The sequence below is a fragment of the Podarcis erhardii genome, assembly GCF_964252035.2.
Source record: "Podarcis erhardii genome assembly, chromosome: 1".
NCBI lineage: Eukaryota > Metazoa > Chordata > Lepidosauria > Squamata > Lacertidae > Podarcis > Podarcis erhardii.
The window spans coordinates 45,343,402-45,367,273 of NC_138497.1; the positions used below are offsets into that span (position 1 = coordinate 45,343,402).

Consider the following 23,872-nt stretch of genomic DNA (forward strand, 5'->3'; position numbering starts at 1 on the left):
GTTAGAAGCCAGGAGGCCTAGGGATATCGATACTGCGAATCCACCGGATCCAGCGTGTTCCCGTCGCTATAAGGCCTCCTTCATTATCACCACCACGAGGAACAGGAGGAGGAGCAGTAGTAGTACGTGCAGCAGCAGCAACTCGGGGCTGTCTTTGGACCCTATGAACAAACAAGAGGAAAAAATGTTGTCACTTGTGAAACACGACAAAGCAATACAGGAAAACAAAAACACACCAATGGAGTAACTTAAGAAGAGGAAGAACTTACCTCCTCAGTCCCTGCCTACTGGGGCATCAGTTGCCTCCTTTAGGCAAATCTGGCCTCCATGTGGAGACTCAGTGGAGGATGGCAAAAGCATTCCATGATTCACCCCTGTGTAAAAAGGTAAAGGACCCCTGGACAGTTAAGTCCAGTCAAAGGCGACCTTGGGGTTGTGGCGCTCATCTCGCTTTCAGGCCGAGGGAGCCGACGTTTGTCCACAGACAGCTTTCCAGGTCATGTGGCCAGCATGACTAAGCCACTTCTGGCGCAACAGAACACCGTGATGGAAGCCAGAGTGCACAGAAACACCGTTTACCTTCCCACCACAGCAGTACCTATTTATCTGTTTGCACTGGTGTGCCTTCAAACTGCTAGGTTGGCAGGAGCTGGGACAGAGCAACGGGAGCTCATTGCGTCGCACGGATTTGAACTGCTGACGTTCTGATAGGCAAACCCAAGAGGCTCAGTGGTTTAGATCACAGCGCCACCCCCTGTGTACAGCTGCTCCAAGAGGTCAGAGGAATCATGGCATCTGGCTCAAGCATGAAGTTCATACACACCTGCTTCACAACATGATGCTCCCCAGCTTGAAGCACTCAGCTTGTGAACTGAGCACTTTGTCCCCCAAAGTTCTTCTCTGGCTCAGTAAACTTCTGGACATGTGTGCCACAACAATAACTACTCAACAGAGATATCAGGAGTCTGAGATGCCCTGAACATGCTCACAACAGAAACCCAAGTGCCTTGGGCCTTGTGGTTTCCAGGGCTCCTGCATATCCCTACTGAATCCCTGCTGCTGCCATTTCAGTGTCCCAGGCATCAGAAAGGAATGGCCATTGCTCCCATTGCAGCAAGGTCGGAGAGAGAGAGAGAGAACTGGCTCAACTTGGAACAAGAAGTTCCCCTTTACAAATCCACACATAAAATTCCCAGAAAAATGGTGTGGCATACAAACTGAAAGTTGTTCCAATAGAAATTATTAAACCAAAGTTAAAATAACATCTGCTTAAGAGTTAGTGATTCCTTCCAACTATGATTCTGTGATGAGATGTTTCAAGTGATGTTTAGCGCTCATGAACCACACTGAGCTACAGTGGTACCTCGGGTTACAGACTCCGCTAACCCAGAAATAGTACCTCAGGTTCAGAACTTTACCTCAGGATGAGAACAGAAATCACACAGTGGCAGCACAGCTGCAGCAGGAAGCCCCATTAGCTGAAGTGGTACCTCAGATTAAGAACAGTTTCAGGTTAAGAACAGACCTCTGGAATGAATTAAGTTCTTAACCTGAGATACCACTTTACTTGTCTCCAGATAAGCAAGGGCAGCAGAACGAACTCCCCCTGCCCTGTCTGCCTGAGGCTGCACTGCCCAAGCTGACAAAATGAGCACACCCCAGACCAGTTGCTGCAACACCATTCAAACTCCTGCTGCTGGCAGCAACTGCCTGCCTGAGTCCTCTGTGGCCAGGCCAATGCCTTGCTGAGATGTGAAGCGCCACTGTCACCCCACCTGAGCTCCCCACTGACACCGCCTTCCCCATCTAAAATGGTCAGACCTCCTTGCATTTTGAAAACATGTATAAAGACACGGTCAGAAAAAAAAATCTGAAATCACACGCCCTTGTCCTTTCAGAAGGACCAGCGTCAAATCTTAGAGCCACTTCAAACATGATGAATCACTATTATATGCAAGGGGAAATGGAAAACTATTGGCAATTGCTGCTCACCTGACTACTTCGTTCACTACATGGTGTACAAGTGAGGTTAATGATTCACATTTTCCCAACCCATATAGGTAGTGAAGCAGATCCAGGAGAGGTACACACTCCGCTTGCACACTTCTCCCACATTATTTGAACATATTTGGAGCATCTCTTAGACGCATGCACTCCATCTCCCAAAGCTCCTGGGACTAAGGTCATTTGCAGTTAGTGCCATTTTTAATAAACAAAGACACACAATTTAAAATATTTCCAGGTGAGTTCCCTTCCAGGCATTTTTAAGACACACACAAAGAGTAAACCATAAGCAGAGTATAAATGGGTTCAGGTTTTATGTGTTTCATCCGTTTCTGGGATAAAAATGATATAAGGAAATAAGACGCCACTATGCAGCCAGTTTTTCAGCCTGAAGAATGATACCTGATAGTGAATATACTAATCCAAACAGGGTTGGAACACACAGAGGGCCAAAGATTGAGGCCACCACAGAACCAATGTACAGTTTCACAGCCACTCTTTCAGTGGATAACATTCTCTGAATTTTAGTATAAAAAATAAAAATCTCGGGACCAGATTCAACTAAGCTATTCTGCTAATGGAAGCCAGCGCAAAGCTCCTACAAGTGCAAGAGGGCTTCTCCCACACACCTCCCCTCAAAGTGCTACCACATCATTACACCAGATTTCATTAGCATGAAAGAAATGGTTTTGAATTTGCATTTTTTAAATCTGCCATATTTTGAATTGGCAAGACTTTTTTTTTCTTTGCTTTGTTTTTGTATCCTATTGTATGCTCGTAATTCAGCTGAAATGCTGATGGTAAAAAAAATGAGCCTCTTTTCGGTTTCATTGAGTAATCTCAGCACAGCTAATTTCTCTCACCAAGGCAAACACACCAGCAAATAACAGATTCCTAAGCCACGCAAGAAATGTGTTTGCAGCAGCCCTGCTAATCGACCATTACATCCACAGTCTCCCCAACATCTGTGTTACACACAAACACACAAGCTAAATTATAATTGCCTCTTATAGCCGCACTGATGTGATTCTGCACATAAATTATAGAGACTTTGCAATATTAAGAGTTGTACTCACATGGGCTGTAATGTGAATTCTACCTCCAACTCTTCCTGTGTCTAAAAAAAAATAAATAGGAAAAAGAATGACTCCTCCCTATACAAAATCTCCTTTTCTACTTATCCATTGATAATATTTTATTTTTTGGCACTTTACCCTTCTCCCAGCTTTCAGAGAAGAAAGTAAAGTAATGATTACGCCTCATTATCATAAGTATCATTTTATGTGTTCACAGTATTTCAATATCAATGTATACTATTTGGATGCTACAACCTTAGTTCCTTCCTGAAAACAGTCCCAGTAGTTCTCCACTCCTTTCATGCCCATGAGGAGGAGACAGGAAGCTTCCATTTCCAATTTTAAACAACCCAGTATTCCCCATGACATTCAAACTTGGGGGACTTTGATTTGTTTAAATTATGGTTAGTGAAATAAACCAGGATTTGACTGTTCTCAAGCCATGGTTTAAACAATCCACAGTTCCCAGAGTTCAGATGTCACAAGGAATACTGACTTCTTCTAAATCGGGAACAATGTCTTCCAGTCTCCTCTGGTACACAAAATAAGTTGAGAGGGGGATTGAATAGATGTATAAACATAGCAGTAAACCATGGCTTTCCCTTACGTATGAACTGAGCTAATGCAAGTTTACATCTGGGAAGTCACACTTGTGTATCTGAACATAATTCAATTATTCCTTCAGGTCCAGAAAATGTGTTGTTGCAAAAGTTGCTTCTAAAAGCAGTGAAGAAAAGTAGCAAGTACATCTCTTGTTTGTAACAATATGAAACACAATATTATTTTGTCATACTCACTCTAAAGGATTCTAATACAATTAAGCTTTAGTGACTTATTTTATAGTTCCATATTTAATAATAAAAATAAATTAACTAGACAACCCTGAATATATTGGGTTTTCATTTTTCCCCACTGACAAACTCCATGATTTTCAAAGTTAAAAGGCAAAAACTTCAATGTTATATTCAGCCCAATTGTAATCTAAACTTTGAAGAGAGCTTAATTTTGAAAAAGCATTTAAGCGATAATTTGGCTATCAACATTATACATGAGCAAAATCAGCAAACAGGTTTACTCTTTAAAACGCACACAAATGACCAAATGTTGACAAAACTCAGTTTCTGCGTGCCAAAATTGCTGAGATGTTCACACTTTTGGTCATTATCATATCAGCCTGTGTGCCCCGGAAATGTTATTTAAAAATCCACACATTAATCGAAATGCAATAAAGTGAGTATCTAATGCAGGGTAAAGTCCAATAATGCAATGAGCTGGTTCACATGTACTGCTAAGTCATGCTTAGCATGAATGCATGTAAGCATCCAGGCTCCCAGATAGGAAAATCCTTCTGCTTTGCTCTCTCATCTGGTCCTGCTGCTTCTGCAATGCAGAGACCTAAACCATGGTTGGCATAGCACATCATCTGAACCCAGGATTATGGTTTGACTCACTTCAGACAAAGCACAAAGTTTGTTAAAGGGCTACATCCCTTGGTTTGTCTTGAGGAGATAAATCACAAGCCATGGCTTAGCTCACTGCAACTGCAGAACTAGAGAACTGAGCAAAGCAGGAGTAATGTCCTTTAAGCAACAGTTTAACTTAGTGCTCCATGGAAATTGAGCCAATATGTCACAGCCATGCAGTTGTTTCACTGTACGTATATTTCTCAGTGTAACTTCACCACTCACCGCTGGATTCAAGTTGAAGTTCACACGACTAGTTCGCCCCGTTTGCAGTTTACCGACATCAAAGAGAACTGTGAAAAGGTGGTCATCTTTGGTGAATGTATCTTCATCACAGACTTTTAGCTCCAGAATATTCTAGTAATAGAAACACATTGTGATAATAATTCTTTTTAGAAACCTGTATTTTGAGTTTCAAAGAAATGACAAATGAACTATGCAGGCTAGCGTATGCAAGTTCTGTTTCTTTAGGTCCATGAGGGATATGTAAATAAAACAGCCTATCCTTCTGGTTCCTCACTCCTAAAACTTATAGGCCTCTCCCCCAGAAGCTGTGTTTTCAGATGTCAACTGTTCTTTGCTGTTCTCTTTTCAGAAGCAGGTAAAGAGATTTTGGAGACTGCTATTTTTCTATTGTTTTATATAATTTTAAGCTGTGCTTTTATATTGTTTGAACAATGTGTTTGCTTTTATTTCACTCTGTAAACTGCCTTGTGAAGATTGCTATTGTAAGAGAGTCTGTAAGCTTATTTTAGTTTTGTTTAACAGCGTTTATAAATGTAAACTTGAAAAAATGAATGAAATTCTTAATTTTAATCAACAGCGTTGCACACTTTGGGAGTTCATCTTATGTGGGGGGGATTACTAAAGGTAAATACCCACATTTTGCCTGCATACTGCTTAAATTATTATTTTTAATGCTTTGGGTCACTATGCTCATTCAGGGTGGAATCCATTTGGTTCCCTTGTGAGATGTTGCAGTGTGGACTGCTCCTGCTCGGGCTTCCAGCCAGCCTTCCTTCCAGGATATTCTATTCCATTACCCCTCTACCCCAATTTTCTCAAACTCCCTCCTCACCTAAAAGTTGGTATTCCATGTCTGCTGAGCATGATCAGTCTTTACTACACTGTTTTGTGGTGGGTTCCCTGTCCGTCTGTCCCCCCCCGCCCACACACACACATAGGTTTTTTCACTAAATATATTTTAGGGTTTCTGCAACCCTTTGAGTTCCTCCAAACCCACTGCCACTTCCCTCTTGCATACAGATGTCGTCCCAGACTCAGAGAATGAGTTTGCGAATAGTATATAAGATTCATTTGTTAAGAGAACCTAATTAGAATGAGCAACATGGAAAAAAATACACATGGCCTGACCTTTACACGGCTGTCAATCCTGTAGCAAAAGGATTGATTCCACACTGGATTTTTACTGTTGGAAACAGTTATGGTCCGGACTTTTTCACTTGTAGCAGTTGGCAAGGATAGACACACGTAGCAATCAGATTCAGTAACTGTAGAATAAGAGGATAAATTATATGGGGGTCCTTCAATGCTGAAACAGATAGAGCATTACTGAGGCCTCGTCTGCATTATAAATTTACAGCAGTATCATACCACTTTAGCCAGTCATGGTCTCCCCCCCCCAAAAAAAAAGTAGAGTTTGTTAAGAGACCCATATTCCCCTCCCAGAGCTACAGTACAGTTTCCTGGGAGGAGGGACTGTCTGTTAAACCACTTAGGGAATTAGGTCTGTGAGGGCAATAGGGAAGGGGTGCTGGAGTCTGACTCAAGGGATGGGGGGTAGTGTTTGGTGGGGACCGGTACCAGCCAGGAGGCAAAAGGCAGAGGCAGGAGGCAAGCTGCAGAGCTAAAGGAAGAGGAGGAAGAAGCAGGCCAGGCATGTGAAGTGTTGGGTGCTTCCCCACCCTACCCTGCACCGCTGTCTCCCAGAACCAGGAAGGAATTGAAAAGGGATGTGCAAAGGAAGTTTCCATGCAGGCACCATCGTGGGTTGCATGCACACAGCCCATTGGCAGGGAGGTACATAAACTGGTGGGGAGGGGTGGCCATGTTTCCACAACTGCTCCATAGAGCACAGACCTGGAAATAGCTGCCTAACCATTCAGTAGCATAGCGTGGGTTGCCAGTGTCCAGGGCTGCGCAGAGGAGAGGGTAGGAGGGAGGGAAATGGAGGAAGTTAGCATGCACATTCAACTGTCTAACAGCATCCACATCACCCGGGAGAGAGCAGCAACAGAGATAAGAAAATAAGAGTCATTCCATTGACTGGAAAGGCCACTTCCTGGTTCACATGGAGAAGCAGCTTTCAACAGCATTGGAAATGCACAGCTGTATTGAGGCAGCACTGGGTGTTGAAATTTTGTGGCCCTAATAATTTTGAGCCTGAGACAACTTCCCTTTTGCCATCCCCATGCTACGCCACTGTAGCTCTGAGCCCGGCTTTGGCTGGGGAGGGTGGGATATAAATAAAAAATTATTATTATTATTATTATTATTACTACTACTACTACTACTACTACTACTACTACTATTGGTGTGCGTATATATCCAGAGCTGTTGAAGTGACTGTGTTATCTTTGATCATAGATATTTCACTACATGTATCTGCCTTGTGCGTTCCTCTGGCTGAGAAGCACCCCTGACAGGGAGAATCAAGGCCTTCTGGGGTATTAAGGCTGTGAGCCCCTCCATCGTAGGTTCAGGTTGTATATATATATATGTAAATAAACCACATATCATAAAGACACCACAGTCACCGCTGTCCATTATTCTGAAGAAACCAAATCTTGGGTAATCTCACACCACACAGAGATTGGGGTGGCATGTAACAATAATGTCCAAACTAGCCAAAATTCCAGTGTCCTTAAATCTTATTATATACAGTATATAATATATACTGTCTATATAGATATTATATACAATCTGTATTATATACTTTTTGCCAATAGTTTAAAAATACCTCTTTATTGTACTGTTTTATTGTTGTTAGCCGACCTGAGCCCGGCTTCGGCTGGGGAGGGCGGAATAGAAATAAAAAAAATTTATTATTATTATTATTATTATTATTATTATTATTATTAGCGTGAAAGAATCCACCTGTACCATTTGTCTCAAACTTTAGGCCTCTCTCTTACATAATTGCAGCTTCCTATTACATCACCTCTTTCCTAATAAGCATATCATTTTGTCATCACTAGCCAGCACTTAAGAGCTTTGCATTTTTACATGTACAAGAAAAGACATTTTGCAGAGTGTTGAACTCGTATGTGTCCAGTGACTGGTAATTAATTGCCCTGTAGCAATGTAAGTCAACAATAATGAATCACTTGACGGCTGCAATCTTCAAAGGAGTCACACTCGTTTAGCATTGTCTTGAATATGTAATACCTTGGGTGTTAATTAAAAAAGCCACATCCCCACCCTTCTGTCCCACTTAATGCTCATCAGCATGGATCCAAAAACATGAAAGCTCAGAGAAGGAAATAATCCTCTTGCCTCCACCTGCCTTACCCCATGGCCAGCTGTGCCCCTAAAATCCTCTGGTGGGTTGTGGGCCTTCATAAACAATGCAGGCTGGAGCACAAGAAGCTGGTGGGAGGGAGGGAGGAAAGGGATGAGAAACTTTTCTTCCATGAACTTCCTTAAGTTAACTGGAGGGCTCCAGGCTGGGAAAGGCTGCCATAAGACAATAACAAATTGGCTTATTGGGAAGGGGGGAGCATTCAGACGTGAGGAAACAGGAAGCCAAGCTTATTTGTGGTTTCCTAATTTGTTTCTCCCATTCATTCCTGGTGAGCAGCAAAATGGGAATGATCACGGAGCATGTAGCAGCACGCTGCTGTCACACAAGAAGAACCGCAATGAACCAGAAAACTGGTCTTAGTCATTATGACATGTGAGCATGACCATTGAAGTCCAAAAGTGGGGTGAAGGATAGAAGGCTTTATCCCATGAAGCAAGGAGGAGCAGGAATGTGGGACTAGAGGAAGAAAACTCAATATTCCTACTTGAGCATAGTGAAACCATTGGTCAAAGCAGATCCCCTTCTCCTTCTCCCTGTGGGTGGCAGGATTAGGAAATCAAACGTTGCCTTTGGATCCTGTGTTGCTGCCAAATGACACAACAGCCGTCCCCATGTAACAATATATGAAACAGCAATGTTAAGATGTTTCATGTTTCTGTAATGCCACAGAGTGGCAATTGACTCATTGTTACAATTAATAAGTCATTACTTGAAGCTATAAGCAGGAAACAAAGTGTGGTGGAGTCACTGGGGCATGTACTGTATCATGTTCCTAATAGCTATGAAGTATTCTGCCTGTCGGACAACATATCTGTCTGCCCCAGGTGTCTAAAATGAAAGGAAGTCACAGAGATAACCAGGGCCAAACATTTGCAACGTAACCAGAAATAACTTGTTTTCTACATATAACCCTAGAAGACAAACCTTTCCATAAGGAACCATATTTTGAGGATCGGGTGGTGGGGAGCCATTAAAACTAAGGGTCCTTTTTCCATGGGGCTTCATATATTTAGGTTTTGTTTTGTTTCAATGGAGTTGTTTTTAAAGGACTCCCTTGACAATCAAACATTATTCAGAAAGGATGGATGAGAATTGTCATTTGAAGGTTCATGGAATCTGATGGACAGTGTGGATTTCTTTTGCAACGATAACTGTTGTATGGAACTGGGGTGTGCACCAACCACAAGATTCAGTTCACAACCTGATTTAGTACTTCAGACAACAGCTTGATTTGTTCTGAAGCACTTTGGTGTCAAATACAAATTCTGATTTTGGAAGAAGAAGAAGAAAATGAAGCATCATGGCCTTCCTATTCACTAAATTCCAACCCACTGCTCCCGCCATTGGTGGAATAGGAGTAGAGGCAGCAGCAACTTCTGGCGGGATCTCACCAAAACCTCACGAGACCTCACGGTGTGCACAGAATCTCATAAGATTTTGGTGAGAAGCTGCTACTGTGCAAGCTTTGTAAGGGAAGTGGCAGTGTGGGCAGAATTCTACCCCTGTGTAAGGTCAAGTAGAAAGTATCTTTCAGATGACCCTGGTGGTCTATCTTGACTCAGTCCATGTTCCTCCTTCATCATATAGATGCCAGCAGGATCTTGAGGGATCATGACAAGTCTTCTCTTGCCGATAGACCCACTCCAGAAATAAGGGAACCCTTTGCAGACATTGCATGAAGACTGAATGCTCAATTTGCCAAATCAGTAGCAACTTCAACAATAGTGTTATACATTTTGGGGACCCCAAAAACCCTAGAAATTAATAAATGGTAAAATCTTCATTATCTGGAGTACTGAAGCAAAGATTGCAGGCCAGTGGAAAAATACAAGCTAAGCTTCCTTTCCAAACCTCACCTGGGATAGAGGCATTAACATGACAAAAGGTTTTTAATCTGCTGGGAGCCACCCAGAGTGGCTGGGGAAACCCAGCCAGATGGGCGGGGTATAAATAAATAATAATTTGCCCATCTAAGAGGAATCTTGGGCCTGGGCAGACAGAAGATTGCCAGGGTAACTGGGTGTGAGATGACAAAAAAGGGTGTCTTTAGAAAGATGTGCTGGGAAGAAGGGGGAGAAAAAAAGACAGAGATCCATCTTGGGCAGGATGGCTGAAGGCTGGCGGGCTGGGAGAGATGCTTTTGACTCCTGTTCAAGCCCTACCTGAAATGACCATGCTGTAAGATCTGGACTCTCTCCATGCAGACTGATTTTGTAAATATGTGAATAAACCATATTTCTTAAAGCTATGACAGTCTCTGCCACAACTTCAATTCTCCAGGAGTGGATTTTTCTGGGAAAAGGCTTGAGAGCTCAACTGTGCTACTAATCACAAATTTCCAGTTTGATCATGTGCACAAAGGCATCCTGTTCCTTAATTCTTAGCATATGGCTAAGTGGGGCACATTTCTGTTTACTCTGCATACAGTGCGCTCCCACCACTGGTTTGGGAAGCAGGGTGCACACAACATTAGCCCCAATCCATACATATCCTGTATCTATCCTGGCATTTCTTATGCAGTGTTGTATTTTGATGCATTCCCCCCCCCCAAAAAAAACCCAGCTTCAATCTGGACTGAGAAAAAGAAAAGCCTCATTGCATGTTAAGCTGGTAAGGTGTACACAGCCTATGGCTGCCCAGCTGAGCCACAATTTTGTACCTGGCTGTGGTTGATCAACCTCAGGGTTCTAACAAAAACAAAGTAGATCTGCAAGTCTGCCCACCCAGCTCTCGAAGGAAGGAATATTTGGCAGCAATGGAGATACTCACAAATATCTGCCTTCTGGATATTCCTGGCTCTCAGTATTCTTATTGTGAGGAGTCTGAAAGGAGTTTCTTCTTTGTGCTGATATAAAAAAAGCAACAATAAATGAATGGACATGGGTATTTGAGGGTGCCCATTAACATGCATATATACAAACAGGATGGGAAATGAATGATATAGCATAAAACGGGGAAAAGTTTTGCTACTGCAATTTGATGATTTCTCGGTGACGCAATGCAGTCTTTAACAAAACACCTGCCCTGTTTATATTGTATATTTTAGGAAAAAGTGTTAAAGAGTTAGAGAAACGAATAAGCAGAAATTTATTAGAGTCAAGCCTGACAACCCCAAGCAGGAAACATTTCTCTGAGTGTCATTTCTAGCCAAGGAGAGTCCTTATGAGACTTCTCCTCTTTAATAATAATAGTAATAATAATAATAATAATAATAATAATAATAATAATAATTTATTTATACCCCACCCATCTGGCTGGGTCCCCCCCCGCCACTCTGGGCGGCTTCCAACAAAACACTAAAATACAGTAGTCCATCAAACATTAAAAGATTCCCTAAACTTTAGATGTCTTCTAAAAGTTTGGTAGTTATTTTTCTCTTTGACATCTGGTGGGAGGGCGTTCCAGAGGGTGGGCGCCACTACCGAGAAGGCCCTTTGCCTGGTTCCCTGTAACTTGGCTTCTCGCAATGAGGGAACTGCCAGAAGGCCCTCGGCGCTGGACCTCAGTGTCCAGGCTGAACGATGGGGGTGGAGACGCTCCTTCAGGTATACTGGACCGAGGCCATTTAGGGCTTTAAAGGTCAGCACCAACACTTTGAATTGTGCTCGGAAACGTACTGGGAGCCCATCTTTGATAGTGAGCCCTCTGCATCACTTCCCAAAGTAGGGATCTCAGCACACACACACACTTGGGGAAGGTAGAGAAGGGAGGACCTGCTGCAAACAATGACTCAGCATAAGAGCAGGTAGAGAAGAAGCTGGATATATGAGTCTCCGACTCCTCTGTGCTTTTGCAGGGTTAATAGCTCCTCACTGAGCTCACTGGGCTTCTGGCTCCAGAAATCTTCCTGACTCAGCTACTGCTATGGCCCTGACTCTGGCTCCAGCCTCCTGGACTCATCTAAAAGTAAAACAAGTCTATCAGTGACAACAAGCGAAACAGCTTGTTCCTTGCTGCACAAGTTCAGATCTGTGCATCTGGCAGCTTCACTGCTACAATTGCTTTAACTCTGTGTGGTTTTTTTTAAAAAAATATGTGGGGTTTTGTTACTGTTGTTTTTTTCTTGAGGGGAGATGTGCCTGGGAAGAGAGGAGCTGGGAAGAGCAGGGGCACAATTCTAATTTTGACCTATACAGTGGTACCTTGGATGCAAACGGGATCCATTCCGGAGCCCCATTCACATCCTGAACAGAATGTAAAACACGTCTGCATGTGCGCGGGTCACGTTTTGCCGCTTCCGCGCATGCGCGTGACGTCATTTTGACTGTCTGCACATGCGTGAGTGGCAAAACCCGGAAGTAACACACTCTGTTACTTCCGGGTTGCCGTGGAGCGCAACCAGAAAATACTTATCCTGAAGCGTATTTATCCCGAGGTATGAGTGTAAAGCCTTAAATGGCTCAGGACCGCAATATCTCAACGACCACGTCTCTCCTTATGAAATTACCCAGACCCTGCAATCATCATCTGAGGCTCTTCTTCAGGTCCCTCCTCTATGAGAGGTCTGGAGGGTGGCAAAACAAGAAGTATTGTTTAGGAAGGTTCGCCTAGCACCTTCGTGTCATATCTTTAGTAAAGGTAAAGGGATCCCTGACCATTAGGTCCAGTCGTGACCAACTCTGGGGTTGAGCGCTCATCTCGCTCTATAGGCCGAGGGAGTCGGCGTTTGTCCGCAGACAGCTTCCAGGTCATGTGGCCAGCCTGACTAAGCTGCTTCTGGCGAACCAGAGCAGCACACGGAAACACCGTTTACCTTCCCGCTGGAGAGGTACCTATTTATCTACTTGCACTTTGACGTGCTTTCGAACTGCTAGGTTGGCAGGAGCAGGGACCGAACAATGGGAGCTCACCCCGTCGCAGGGATTCGAACCGCTGGCCTTCTGATCGGCAAGTCCTAGGCTCTGTGGTTTAACCCACAGCGTCACCCGCATCCCTATCTTTAGGCACCAAGCAAAAACATTCATCTTCTTCCAGGCCTTTGGGTAATTAAACAATCTATGGCCTTTTAAACTGTGGGGAGGGTTATAGTTTTTGTTTGTTATTATGTTAGGAATATTGTAAACCACCTTGTGATCCTCAGATGAAAGGAGGTACAGCAAATTAATAAATAATAACATAAATAAACAATGATAATGTAATCTGTTGTGGCAAACTACGTTTCCCCAGGCTCATGCTAAAACACAATGGCGACAAACCAAAGAAACATGAGCACACACAGCCTGACTGATCTGCTCAGAAGTCTCTACTGGATGAATCACAAAGGAATTCTCCACCTCCTTCAATTGCACAATTTCATTATGTTGTTCTGCCTCTGTGGTCTGAATTTCAACTCGGTGAACTTCCCACACAATAATCAATGTGGTGCAGTGCTTCGCAGCACAATGCTGGAATTAGTGTGGTGCTTCACAACACACTGCTGGAATTGTTTGGAAACTGGGACGAGGCAAGATATGGTGGGATTTCAAACCCTGTGGAGTCATGGTAACATCACAACATCACCGAATTACCACACCATGTCCAACCTGATGGGAAGAGCTACCCATTTGGAAATCACCATGTGAATCAGCCATGACTGTCATGTTCTGTTGCACTGTTTGCCAGTGACTATTACTAATAGTGACTATTACTATTACTATTACTATTACTAATATGAAAGGTGAGGGATTACCAGTGCAAGTTTAGCTGAAACTTTCATAAAGCTGAAAAAAGTTAAAGAAGACTTCATGCTGTGCGTTGAAAGAAAACCATATGAAAATGATATATCGCTGGTATTTAACACCAAGCAAACTGACAAAGATGTATAAAACTAGTTCAAATGTTTCTGGAAATGTAAAACGAAGGAAGATACTCTTTTCTATATGTTATGGTTTTGTGATAAAGTAAAGGTGTTCTGGGAAATGATCTATAATGAGTTAAAATGTTTAAATATACATCTGTTAAGAAACCAGAAGCCTTTTTGTTAGGTATAATAGGAGAAGAGCTACCGAGAAATGACAAATTATTTATGTATGGCACAACAGCAGCAAGAGTATTACTAGCCCAGAAATGGAAGCAAGAAGAACTACCAACAAAAGAAGGTTGGCAAACTAAGCTAATGGTCTATGCAGAAATGGCAAGACTGACAGGAAAGATCAGAAACCAAGGAGATCCAAGTACCGTATTTTTCGCCCATAGGGTGCACCTAGGTTTGGGGGGGGGTTAAAGAAACCCCCCCCCCGGCACGGATATCTGCCCGAAGCCCGGGGCGCTCTACTCAGCGCGCCCCAGGCTTCGGGATCCAGGCAGCTCTCCGGAAGCCTTTGGAGCCTGGCGAGAACTCCCGCGGGCTCCCAAGGCTTGCGGATAGCTTCCTGAAGCCTGGAGAGCGAGAGGCTGCATTCACCCCATAGGACACACACACATTTCCCCTTCATTTTTGGAGGGGGAAAAGTGCATCCTATAGAGTGAAAAATACAGTATTTGAAAAAGAATGGAGTAAATATTTGAATTATTTAAAAGATCATTGTAAGCACTAAAAATTATTGGCAGAATTGTGAAGAGCTTGTATTGTGAATGTTTATTATAGGATTATTATTTTTTACATATTTGATTAAGAATTCGTATATTAATAACATGCAGTTAATTGGGAATTATTTTAGAAACCTGTGGAGGAAAAGGAGGAGGTCTGAAGGTTAAATTGAAGTTGTAAAAAAAAAAGATATAAAATATGGATGTTATGGAAAATGTGAAAACAATAAAAATATTTATATATATATATATAAATCAAACATAAAGCTGAGGGTAAAATTCACTAAGGTGACAGAACACATGAGATCTCAGGAGATTTGGGTGAGCTCTTGTGAGCTCTCATTGGAAGCTGGCGCTTCATGGGCACTTCAGGTAAGAAAGGTGTGGCACTGGTGGCAGGGGGGCAGCAGGGGCGTGCGGCATGCTCTCATTTTGCTTCAACCTGCGAAACGGAACACACCACCTCAGCGTCCCCTCTCCTCTCCCCAAGCACTGTTCTGGGGGTTCTGGGGATTTGACGGGGCATTGAGCTGGGGAGAAAGGGAAAGCTCTGCTGAATCAGCAGAACATTTGCAAAACTTAGTTCCAGCAGCTAGCCATCAGCTTTACCTTTTGAATCAGGCTACTCTCAATTTTTTATTTTTATTTTAGCTAGGAAAGTGTTCATAGTGTTTTAATCCTTAAACCTAAACCAAATTTGTGTATTTCTCTGGCAAGTCCCAGCTGTCATAGTCAATGGTCAGGGATGATGCTGTGAGCCGCCCTGAGATCTTGGGATGAAGGGCGGTATACAAATTTAATAAATAAAAAGGTAATAATAAATAATGATAGGACCTGCTGTCCAGCAACATCTGGAAGGCCACAGGTTCCCCAGCCCTGTCCTTGTGAATAATAATGAATAGTCTCTGATTTCTCCCTTGAACAGCCTCTGCACATTGCTGTGATGCCATAAAAACTTCCCTTTTATGGAATTTTACCATTTCATGTACTATTTTGTATTTTAAAAAAGGCAAAGCAATGAGAGGGGGGAACAAACTAAAGCCCCCTTCCTTAAAAAGAGAAAATGGCATTAGGACACTTTCAAGAGGCTATTCAAGAGGCTAAGCAGTGGTGTCCAAACGTTTTTCAAAGAGGGCCAGATTTGATGAAGTGAAGGGCCAAGGGAGCCGACCAAAGAGCCAACCAAAGTTGTTGAGCTCTCTTTAGGATTGAAGTTTTTGAGCCATTTTTAGGAGTTGTTGAGGGTTTTTTAGGATTTTACCCCAGGAAATAAACTGCCACAGGGGCTGGATTAAACCAGCTGGTGGGCCGGATTAGGCCCCCGAAACGGACTTTGGACGTGCCTGGGCTTATGAGAGGCTTCTCATCAGCAGTCCCCCAACCTGGTACAACAGGCAGAAATACATTGGACTGAACTTGCAAGGAATAAATGTTTTAATTTCAAGGCATTGGAGTCCTGGACTTGGATGGTCTACAGTGGACAGGATGCTGCTACAGTTGTGTTTTTTAGTACCATTTATTTAGTTATTTAAATATAAAGGTAAAGGTAAAGGGACCCCTGACCATTAGGTCCAGTCGTGGCCGACTCTGGGGTTGCAGCGCTCATCTTGCTTTATTGGCCGAGGGAGCCGGTGTGCAGCTTCCGGGTCATGTGGCCAGCATGACTAAGCCACTTCTGGAGAACCAGAGCAGCGCACGGAAACGCCGTTTACCTTCCCGCCGGAGCGGTACCTATTTATCTACTTGCACTTGGACGTGCTTTCAAACTGCTAGGTTGGCAGGAGCAGGGACCGAGCAACAGGAGCTCACCCCGTCACTGGGATTCGAACTGCTGACCTTCTGATCGGCAAGTCCTAGGCTCTGTGATTTAACCCACAGCGCCACCCGCATCCCTATTTAAATATACTGAACCACAAATTTGGTCCAAAAGAAACTGGAAGCATCACACAGAAAACGTTATTCAAAGTTTAATCACTAAAAACTACTTTATAATTGAACTTGGCAAGATAGCAGCATATGCAAAAAAAAAAGTAAGTAAAATGAAGATGACTATGATGACCCATTTAGGCCATTCATACCAACAAAGAAGTGCTTACATGAGTGCACATGAGCACTGGGCATGCTTCAGTCAAAATAATGCACATGCGCAATGGTTATCTCGAATGTACAAGCCGTAATTTAAATGCAAAATGAATGTGACTTAAGTTGCCAAATTGGATGGAAGCTGGCTTGAGGGAAAGCACATCAAACCATAGTATCTCTCAAGCAGCTATGGGATAGATATGGATTGTGGCCAATTTCATTTGTACACGACTTCAGGCATTAGCATTGAGAGAACACTAGAGCCAAAGTGAATTATAATGTTTACCCAGGCTTAAAGGAAGCATGCAACATCTGTGTAGGAGATTGCATTGCACTTTATATTGTTATAATGTAAATTATTATAATCACAATATACCGTGCCTTGTGAAAACACAGACTGAAAATGCAATTTAATAGATCATTTCAAAGAGCTTCCATTTCTAAAGCAGCAACTGCATTTGTCTCTTCAGTAAAAACAAGAAGGATTCTATCTAATGTAGCACTAAATTAAAGTCACTTTGCACTATTCTTCTTCCACTGGCAAAATATTGTTGTGCAAGAGAAGGTGAAACATGGCATAATGAGTTCCTGCTAGTGCAAGTGTTGCATTCAATCCCTCTGTTGTGCAACATTAAAACTCACCTATCTGCTTGTGCAAGTACTTTTGCTGTACTGGATAAGAAATATTGGATATAGCTCAGAGTCTTGTGGTACTCTGAAGGATTTTGATCTTATCTTTTGTAGTCTAGAGCCCAGTTAATCAGAGTTTCAGGTGTGTATACACACACAGAGAGAGAGACATGGTTTAGAGAGGAGGGGTGTAAAAAGTGAGGTCAGAGGAAAATTAAGTACAGTGGACACTCAGCTTGCGAACGTGATTCATACAGGATACACGTTTGCAACCCACAGCGTTCGCTACCTGCAGCGACGCATCTGCGCACGCGTGGGTTGCGATTCAACGCTTCTGCGCGTAACCCCTTCCTGTACTTCCGGGTTTCGGTGGTCCATAACCCAAAAAAACGCAACCTGAAGCGTCTGTAACCCAAGGTATGACTGTATGATGATAAATTGCATTACTAACAATGGCCATTCAGAAAACAGTTGTTGGTGATAACACAGCCAATCATCATCAACAAAAACGACAACAGCAGCATTGTAGAATTAGATTAAGAATAAGAGTAAAAATAATAAGAAGAATTTTTAAACAAACTGTTCAAGCCTCTTGTTGAATTGCCATTGTTAACTGTGAATTACCACTGCTAATAACTTAATCATCACCATCTATGCCTTCTGCATTTCATTTTCCTTTGACCTCACTGTTTACAGCCTCCCAGCAGCCATACATAACATGTACACAACACTTTGTGTCAGTTGTAACTTTGCTGAGGAATAGGCAGTGGTATCATTTGCACTTACTACACAGGCTTGCATTACTTTAACCAGGTGCCCTCCAGATGTTTTGGTCTACAACTCCCATCAATCCCACCCAACATGAAAAGTTATGAGAGAGAGAGAGAGAGAGAGAGAGAGAGAGAGAGAGAGAGAGAGAGTCCTGAAGTTCTTTTCCCAAGGCTTTTGGGAAGCCGGAAACACTAGTCATTCTTATAAAACCCTAGCCGTACAACAGCCCTCAATTATAACCAGACACCTATTTCTGGTTATAATCAAAAAATAAAACAGCACATAAGTAAGATTCTGAAGCTCAGAATTTTGTCATTTGGGAACTCATAACGTTCACCACCACCACCACAACAACAACAACAACAAAAGGTGGGCAGCAGGACCCCCAGAAAATTTCTTTGGATTTGATTTGAGCTAATTCAAATTCTAAGTCATTCTCAGTTTTTTAAGAAGCAGCTTGGTTTATTTTCCAGCCACTCCAAAGCGATATAGACAATCCAACAAATGGTCTTAAAACTAAACCTTCTTGTTTAGTTTAATATTGAATTTATCCAAAAGCACTCCTCCCCCCACAACACTTAATTGTGCCTTGATACCATATTTAATTTAAAGTAACATGCTTCAATCTCTGTGCAAATTGGTACACCAGGAAGAAACAAGCCCACAAAACCATACATTATGTCTTCCTCAGTTTATGGTAGGCCTGCACAACTTGTGAAACATCAAGCAAATGCAATCTATCAGATATTTATAGCAATGCTGTAGATGCCCAGTAAACATTCTGAAGTCTGCAAAGAACACAAATCAGGTGATTTGCAGGCTCGCTACAAGAGACTGAATTGGACCTTTAAAGCCCAACATGGTTGAATCCCTGAGTTACCTTAGGCAATGTCTTCCCCTGTGTGATCCCACAAGGCTTTTAAGATCTACCAGTGAGGCCCTGCATGCTGAAAACATTGGTATGAATGGAGATTACAATTGTTTAATTTGGAAGGCCCATTCCAGCATCTTCAGAATTTGAAGTGCCATGGTTAGACTTGCAGCTAGGCAAGATTCACATAGAGGCATCCTTTGCACAAAGCAGCGGTGAGAAACCTGCAGTTCTCCACTCTCCAGTCCCGAAACATCTGGAGGGCCGAGTTTGCCAATGCCTGAGTTAGGCTATCCCTGTCCAGATAGGGACATAGCTGGGCCACCAGCTGAAGCTGATGGAAGGCACTCAGGGTACCTCTAAGTGAGCACCTTGCAGCTTTGAGAACATCACAGAACATCTTGAGGAGTTTGCATGTGGATCTGGCATCTAATGCGGAGTAGGCTTAGACTGGATTGGATTCAATATTTTTCTACCCTTACCAAAAGCCTATTTCAGTTCCATCTCCTAGGAAACATTCATATATGAAGCAGGCTGATCCCAAGGAAACCGAAATATTACTACTATATTATGATATTAGTTAGGGGTGTGCATCGGTTCTGTGTGGGTGTTAAATAAAACAAATTGGGGGGATTGGGGTGGAAGCGTGGTGTCAACAGCCCTCCTACATTGGGACCAAACAAAGTCTCATGACACCTTGTTTCTGAAATTTTTCTTACCTTGTATCTATGTGTCCCTATAAATTGCTATGTTTCTCTGAGGTCATGAGCTATTCCAGAGTGAGGCTGTCCAAAATGTTGCCTACAGAGCACTGTAGAGCTCTGGATTTGTTGGTTTGTTTTTAAAGCACAGCAGCAGAGGATATTTTTAAAAGTTTAATTTAATTTTAGAAAAATCTACGTTCTACATCAGGGATCAGCAAACTTTTTCAGCAGGGGGCCAGCCCACTGTCCCTCAGACCTTGTGGGGGGGCGGACTATAATTTGAAGGGGGGAAATGAATGAATTCCTATGCCCCACAAATAACCCAGAGATGCATTTGAAATAAAAGGACACATTCTACTCATGTAAAAACATGCTGATTCCCGGACCATCCGCGGGGTGGATTGAGAAGGCGATTGGGCCAGATCCGGCCCTCAGGCCTTAGTTTGCCTACCCATGTTCTACATTAATAAACAAACGAACAAACTCAAAGTTCTTCAGAACTCTGCAGGCAGCATTCTCAACAGCCTCACACTAAAATGCATATCAGAGGCCTGCAAAGGTCTAGGCATGTAAGGCTTATTGAAGGACATAAATAACCACCAGAAAAGGGCTGGTGTGAAGATGCAAAGTTTAAACAAATGTACAAGCAAGAATGCACACTGCTCAGCATCCTCCTATTAGCTATGAAGTAGGAAAGAGACCACTATCTGCTCCCCCCCCCCCATAAGACATGATGGGAGAAAGTAATCTTTTACTTTCCCCACAAAAAGTCACAGAACCTATCTGTCTGCAATTTTGCTGGATTAATGCACTCTGTGCCAGTAAATTTCATCCACTTTTACCAAAAGAAGGAAAATTTATAGCTGTTTTTAGATTCCCCATTATAGTGAATGGAGAATCACAGAACTTCGTTTTGTACAAATCAGCTTGAAAACCGAAACACAGATCAAAACTGAGAGAGCTCAAAGCAACTCAGAAATTGATTGGATTTAAAAAAAAAAAAACCCGAAAGAAATACATGGTGAATCTTGGGGTCTGTGAACACCCTTAATATTAATTTGGCAATCTGTATAAGCCAAGATGTTCCATTATGGTGTACTTTCTGTCAATCCCCCTGCCCCCTATGATTACAATCATACAAGGGGGAAAGCAGTTATGAGCCTACTGACCCCCAATACTCTCACAAGTCTCCATTGCTATTTTTGCAGCCCCTCTTTTATAATTGGGTTCTAAATCACATGGGGACCCTTTCTGAGTAAAGCAGGTTGACCAGTGGAGATGTTCAGCCCCCAATACTTGGGGAGGCAAGAATGATGCTGTCCAGGGAGGCACGTCCACCAACTCATGCCTGTTCTCCCCCTTGTGGGATGGTCATGGGAGGGCAGAGGAGAACACAATAGGCCTCATATCAGTAATAATCCCATTCTTGCTGAATACTGTGATATTTCCACTGCTACAGAGGACTTCAATATGGCCAGAATCATTAGGGATTTACATCAGCTGTTCAGGCAAACAGAAGTGGTACAGAATGGCCGCTTACCGTCCTCCCAGTGCATGGCGGTTGTGGCCTGACGCAGTGCCTCCTTTTCCCCCAGACACGCCATGCTACCTTAGCTGTTTTTCCCTGTCCCCCTCAGCTACAGCAGATGCTGACGGGTTCCTGCCAAACCCATCCATTCAAAGGGGCCAATCTGCCCTGGCCCTGGGGGGGGGAGGGGACTCCATCCTCCATCTATTTGCCTGGCCAACCCCTCAGCACAGCATCCAATCAGCCAGGAGCATCACCCACCCTTTCATTAATAGTTTATTACTGCTCTAACATTTCCTTTTCAGCTAGGAGGGCTTTGCTGTGGTCTTTTGACAGATGCTGTATTCGGAGCCAGGAATGAATTTTCCCTGCTTTGCAGGTTTCACCTTCCCCTTAGCACTAGTCACAACTTTGGCGGTTTAGGCCTTGGGTGGAATCCTATAGTCTTTCATCCAATTCGTGTGGGGTGAAATGGTGACTCACCCAGCCCCTGTTCTCTGTGGCAGTGATAACAGGGTACCCTGTTAGAAGGGTCTGGTGGAGAGTCTCTGTCCCAAGAACCACTTAGTAGGGCTAGCGGGCCATAGAGCTTCCCTCGGCATTTGGAAGCCATCTGCATAAACCTGCATTTTGTGATGGATTTACCCCCGAATAGACCCTGTCATGCCTCAGCCCCCCAGCAGGGGTGGGGCTGAGAGGGATATGTGCCCAATACCTATGCCAAGGCTTCCTACATCTGAAATCAATAAAGTTGAAGCCATTTTAAATCCCAGACAGTTGTCGTGTCCATTCATTTCCCACTCAGTAGTTAGGCACGCCGGGTGGGGGACTCTGCGGCTGGGCACACAAATAATTATGAATTTTGTCCATCTTCACTGTAATATCTAAAGCAGGTGTGCTGCAACCTACACAAGGCATTATCATCACACTCTTGAGTCTCTGATACAGGGATGGAGAACCTGCAGCCTTCTAGATATTGCTGGACTACAACTCACATCACCATTAACCATGCTGGCTGGGGATGATGGGACCTGGAGTCCAATATCTGGAGGACTCAGTGCTTTTTTTTCAGGGGGTACTCAAGGGTACACAATACTGGCACCTCTTTTTTTGTTGTTAAAAAGTGTGGCACTTACTGTAACAGCCTCTAGAAAAAAAGCACTGAGGACCAAAGATTAGCCACCACTATTAGAGCATCTCCCAATTCTCAGAGAAAGAGGGGTAGCTCAGTTATTTTCAACACTGGTAGCCATTCATCAGTACAAAAACATACCTGTTCAAAGAAATAATAGGAAGTAACACCCCAATTAATGTATCCCATATTGCTATTCTTTATTGCTATTATTGCAATTCTTTATTGATTTTATTCTTGCAACTTTGATACAGCACTGGGGAGGATTATTGGGGGGAGATTCAGTACATCTCCCAATATAAAAAGATAAGCTTCTGAAAGGCCTTTTCCATATAATTTTTACAGTCGCACTATAGCCTGCTTTTCATGTGTAAAACCCGCTGAATGAAAAGCTGCTCTCATTTGAGACAAACTATCTGGCATCCTTAGAGCTCCGAATTTTTTTTAATCTAATATTCTCAGGATAAATCCTGAATGCCCCTAAACAGAAAACATTGTGTAGACTAACATACAATCATATTTCCATGAATCAAATTGAGAAAGGAACAAAAAGGAGGAGGAATATATCTGTAATGAGAGACATTTTGAAAATGGAACAGTTCCCAAGAACAAAGTAAGAATCTGAGTGTGCTGGTACAGGATGATGAAAATTATAAGATCTGGTGAACCACCACAACAATCAGCATTTATCCATGTTTACAGTGTATTTGCGATTGAAATTATGGCACGTTTTCATCCTAACATCCACTCCCCTGACACACATCATAACAAACTTATGTTCTGAAGGTGTTTACCCCATTTCATACATACCGGTCTTGCCAAATTTCGATTATTTGCTAAGCCCTAAAGAAAGAAAGAAAGAAAAATAGATTAAAAATAGCCACTCGGTGTTGTTACAAGTTCCACCTACATGCATAAATACTTCACAGCTCTCCTACCAGAGTGGTTTGTTTAATTGTTTTGTAAGGTGTCTCAGTCGCTCTCAGGCTATATGTACCAAAGGGAATCAAACCCAAAGGGCAGAGATGAAAGGCAACTCTTTCAATCAAGTACAGCACCTGTGGATTTGTCAAGTTGCTCAAACATGTTCTACCTACATTTGAAAGTACGCATAACGAGCTTCAGAACGGGCTTCCTACAAGCCAGGCTGTTTGGCTTGATTTACAAAGTTTTCTTACCTCAGGTGAACTTGAATTAGCCCCCATCGTGGTATCTGCTGCATATGATCCAGTTGCTCGAAGTGGTGCTTGAGTGATAAAGTTCACAGCTGACGGTGCCTCCTGGGTGAAGTAGATGAGCAGGTGACTCATGACCCCACCCCTTTCTGAATTCCAAGGAATGAAAATAGCTCCCTCCCTATTTCCTTCAGTATCTTGAAGCCAGTCATTTGAGTTAATTGATGCTGAAGGTCCCCGTGTTGTGGTGGAGGTGACTTAAGTGGCTATAGGTCATTGTGGCCATACAACTTGGTTGATGAGAACATCCATTTAACTATTCAGCCTGAGTAATGAGCTCTCAAAGTCTAGGAAAGTTACGCTGTTTAAATGAAGCTATGTGAAC

The 23,872-nt window shown here is 42.9% G+C and overlaps 1 protein-coding gene across 1 annotated transcript in view; it reads right to left on the minus strand.

The window, feature by feature from the left end:
• PLA2G4E (phospholipase A2 group IVE) overlaps positions 1 to 23,597 on the minus strand; it is a 47,412-nt gene extending 23,815 nt beyond the window's left edge. Inside the window, exons 1-6 of the mRNA XM_081860065.1 lie at positions 23,491 to 23,597; positions 23,123 to 23,155; positions 10,857 to 10,932; positions 5,918 to 6,054; positions 4,769 to 4,900; positions 3,081 to 3,121 (exon numbers count right to left, since the gene is read on the minus strand). Coding sequence (XP_081716191.1) covers positions 3,081 to 3,121; positions 4,769 to 4,900; positions 5,918 to 6,054; positions 10,857 to 10,932; positions 23,123 to 23,155; positions 23,491 to 23,517 — 446 coding nt within the window. The 5' untranslated portion in view covers positions 23,518 to 23,597. The remainder of the gene's footprint in view (positions 1 to 3,080; positions 3,122 to 4,768; positions 4,901 to 5,917; positions 6,055 to 10,856; positions 10,933 to 23,122; positions 23,156 to 23,490) is intronic.
• Positions 23,598 to 23,872: the final 275 nt, after the last annotated feature.